Source organism: Nicotiana tabacum, chromosome 3 (genome assembly GCF_000715075.1).
Source record: "Nicotiana tabacum cultivar K326 chromosome 3, ASM71507v2, whole genome shotgun sequence".
In the NCBI taxonomy this organism is placed as follows: Eukaryota; Viridiplantae; Streptophyta; class Magnoliopsida; order Solanales; family Solanaceae; genus Nicotiana; species Nicotiana tabacum.
Window position 1 is genome coordinate 73,752,527 of NC_134082.1, and position 2,993 is coordinate 73,755,519.

The 2,993-nt window shown below is 33.7% G+C and overlaps 1 protein-coding gene across 1 annotated transcript; it reads right to left on the bottom strand.

Moving 5' to 3' along the window:
- Positions 1-382: 382 nt before the first annotated feature.
- LOC107801593 (homeobox-leucine zipper protein HAT22) lies at positions 383-1,993 on the bottom strand. The gene is made up of 3 exons (XM_016624939.2): positions 1,494-1,993; positions 994-1,073; positions 383-896 (listed from the first exon to the last, which is right to left on the bottom strand). Exons 1-3 carry the CDS (start codon positions 1,866-1,868, stop codon positions 635-637), a joined length of 717 nt encoding a protein of 238 aa, XP_016480425.1. The 5' UTR covers positions 1,869-1,993; the 3' UTR covers positions 383-634.
- Between the last annotated feature and the right edge of the window lie 1,000 nt (positions 1,994-2,993).

Sequence of the window (2,993 nt, forward strand, 5' to 3'; positions counted from 1 at the left end):
CATTTTATAGGTAAATCTTCCCAGTTAAATTGAATTAATAAGATACAGTTTTATATACTTTCTGAAGTCTCAATTTATGTGGTAGAGTTCAGATTTCGAAAGTCAAACTGAATTTTTCTATCCTAATTTTGTATGTCTTGCAGATATTTTGAATTGTTAATTATTGTGAATTATAGTACTTTTTACGTAATTTTTAAATATATAAATTTTACTTTAAAAAAGTTTAAAAATTTTATGACATAATTCACGGTTAATTAAAAAGTTCGACTCTCGAAATCCGAGCTATGCCACATGAACTGTGACAGAGAGAGTAACCTAAACTCAGAACAAAATTCTAGGTCTGAGAGAATGCGGAGAGGAAGAAATTAACAAAAGCAACCAATTAAAAATAATACTTGCTTCATATGTGTATATTCCTTAAAGATTTACAGAGTTGTACTGCGACAAAGAACAAATTAAAGATATTGATTAATGATCAGTAACCTTCTAACACTATACAAATTGATTATACAAGTCATTTCATTTCCGCACAAGCCCTTAACCCAAAAAAAAGTGGCCGGTTTTAGGAGAGTTCCTAAAAATATAACATGACAATATTTAAAAATAATACTCCTACATATTGCAGTGGCAAATACTAACAAGCTGCTGATGGATTTGTGAAAGGACCACAGAAGTGAGGCTTCGTCGGAGCGTTTTCGCCGGCGTCGGCGACTCTTTCACAGGAAGGACACACGGTGAGGGTGGCCGCCGCTGGCAGCTGCATGTATAAGGGCTGCGCTAGTTTTAGAGCTTTCAGTTCTTGCACTTCCTTGTAAAGCTTCTTGTTTTCATCAGTCAGCGTCTCACAACATTTCCTTAAAAACTCACTGTCTACCTCCGTTTGCTTCAGCTTCGTTCTGTTAAAAAAAACCACCATCTAATTTAGATTCCTAAATTAATTCTTATGGAAAGTTTAGATCTATGAGTTTGTGGGTATTAAGTAAGATCTCTGACCTGGCTCTTCTGTTCTGAAACCAAACTTCCACTTGACGAGGTCTTACGTTAAGCTTCCTAGCTAAGTGCTGCTTTTGCTTCTGGATTATTCGAAAACCGTTATATCAGTTTTTGACCATTTAGAAAAACCACCATCCACACCCAGAGTAAGTCGTTCTTTCTAAAAGTTTAAGCTTTTAAACAAATTGTCACCTATTTTAGCATAACTTCAGAGCAAATAGAGGTTGTGAATTCAATTCTCATCGTCATCCATTATAAAAAAAAAAAAAAGAATTATGTTATGTTTGGTCCATGAAAGAAAATTGGACCCACACCCCTCACGTGTGGACCTTGTTTTTTTCCATGGGCCAAATACGTGAATTACTTCTTTTTGGTAATTGTTGACAGTAATATTCGATATCCAAGACTTATGCCCGCTAGATCTAATAACATATTGACATCTCATCTAAAAAAAACTAAGCTGAAACGAAAAGAAAAGAAGATGGATGTATAGAGCTTACAGGATTGAGAGTGCTATGTTGCTTGAAGCTTTCTTCTAAAAGGGCAGATTGTACTTTAGTGAGCCTAAGTTTCTTCCTTCCATTTGAACCATCATCAGCTAGATCTTCATCACTAACTCTGTAAGAAAGTACTCTTTCTACTTCTGTCTCCTCACTACCAATATCCCTTTCCCTTTTCACACTTGCATTAGAGTAGGTCGAGGAACTCAAATGATCAGCAGATTTATCCTTGGAAAGGCTTAAAGTTAGAGAGGGTTCAAAACTAAGAGATCCCCCTTTATCAGCTGGTGGTTTTCTTGATCTCTGATTATTGGCTGTTGATGAAAACCCAAATCCTAAAGTAAGGCCCGTGCCACATATATCATCAAATCCCATCGATCTATTAATTATCTGAACAAGAAATAACCAACTTTTCTTTATTAATTGGTACTCTTGGATTTGTTGAGATTTATCAAGTGAGATTCTTGGAAGGGAAGCTGGGGAAAATGGACTTTAAGACCTTTTTATTGCGTGGTGGGTTAGATGGAAAGAACTGTTACTTCTTGAGTTTCGGTTTAGGTTAACCTATTTTTTTTTTATCCGTTTCAAAAAGAATGATTCATTTTTAAATTTAGAAATAATTTATCTTAAACTTACAATTCTACCCTTAATGAGAAGTTTTTATAACTATACAAATACTCTGGACCTCTTATTGATTTGTTAAGGACCACAAATTTCAAAAAAAAATCATTTTTTCTTAAACTTTGTACCCAATCAAACACATTCACGTGAACGGAGGGAGTAATAATCAAAGGATGGATGAGTAGAAAAAAGAATATGTTGCTTATGAATTGTGAATAAAAAGTCTGTTTCTCGCTCTTCATAGGCTGACATGTACATTTGAACCCCACTACGTACTGTCATCCAGTATAATGTCTCCAACAAACGAGAAAATTATTTCCGAGTATTAATTATAAATAACTGTTTATTATACAACAACAACAACTATACACGCCGTGCTTATAAGTAAATTAATTGTTTAATAAATATATCGAATAACCTGCTGACATGTTAAAATATTGATAGTATAAATTTCTTTACATACATTATTAGTCTACACAAAATCAAAAGGTAAAATTTTCACTAGAAGGATCAATTCCTAGAATGCATACGTAAATTCACGTGGCAACGGAAGACAAATCAAGAGAATGATAACATAATTTGTCTGCTTCTCGCCATCCATTAGTATACTAAAATTTCCATGTTCTTACCTCAACCTTCTTCTCTTTCTTGAAAAATATATTGTTAGGCTATATATTTTGCTCTTTCAACAATCTACTTATCGGCAGAAAATACACATACAGGGACGTAGTTACTACTAGGTAGGAAGGCGGAAGTTCCCGAAAATCACACTTTTACATATACTATTAAAATATTTTTTATTTATACATAATACATATTAAACACGTTAATAAAAATCTTACTTCCGCCACTATAGAGTTTATAAATATGTGCATCAAG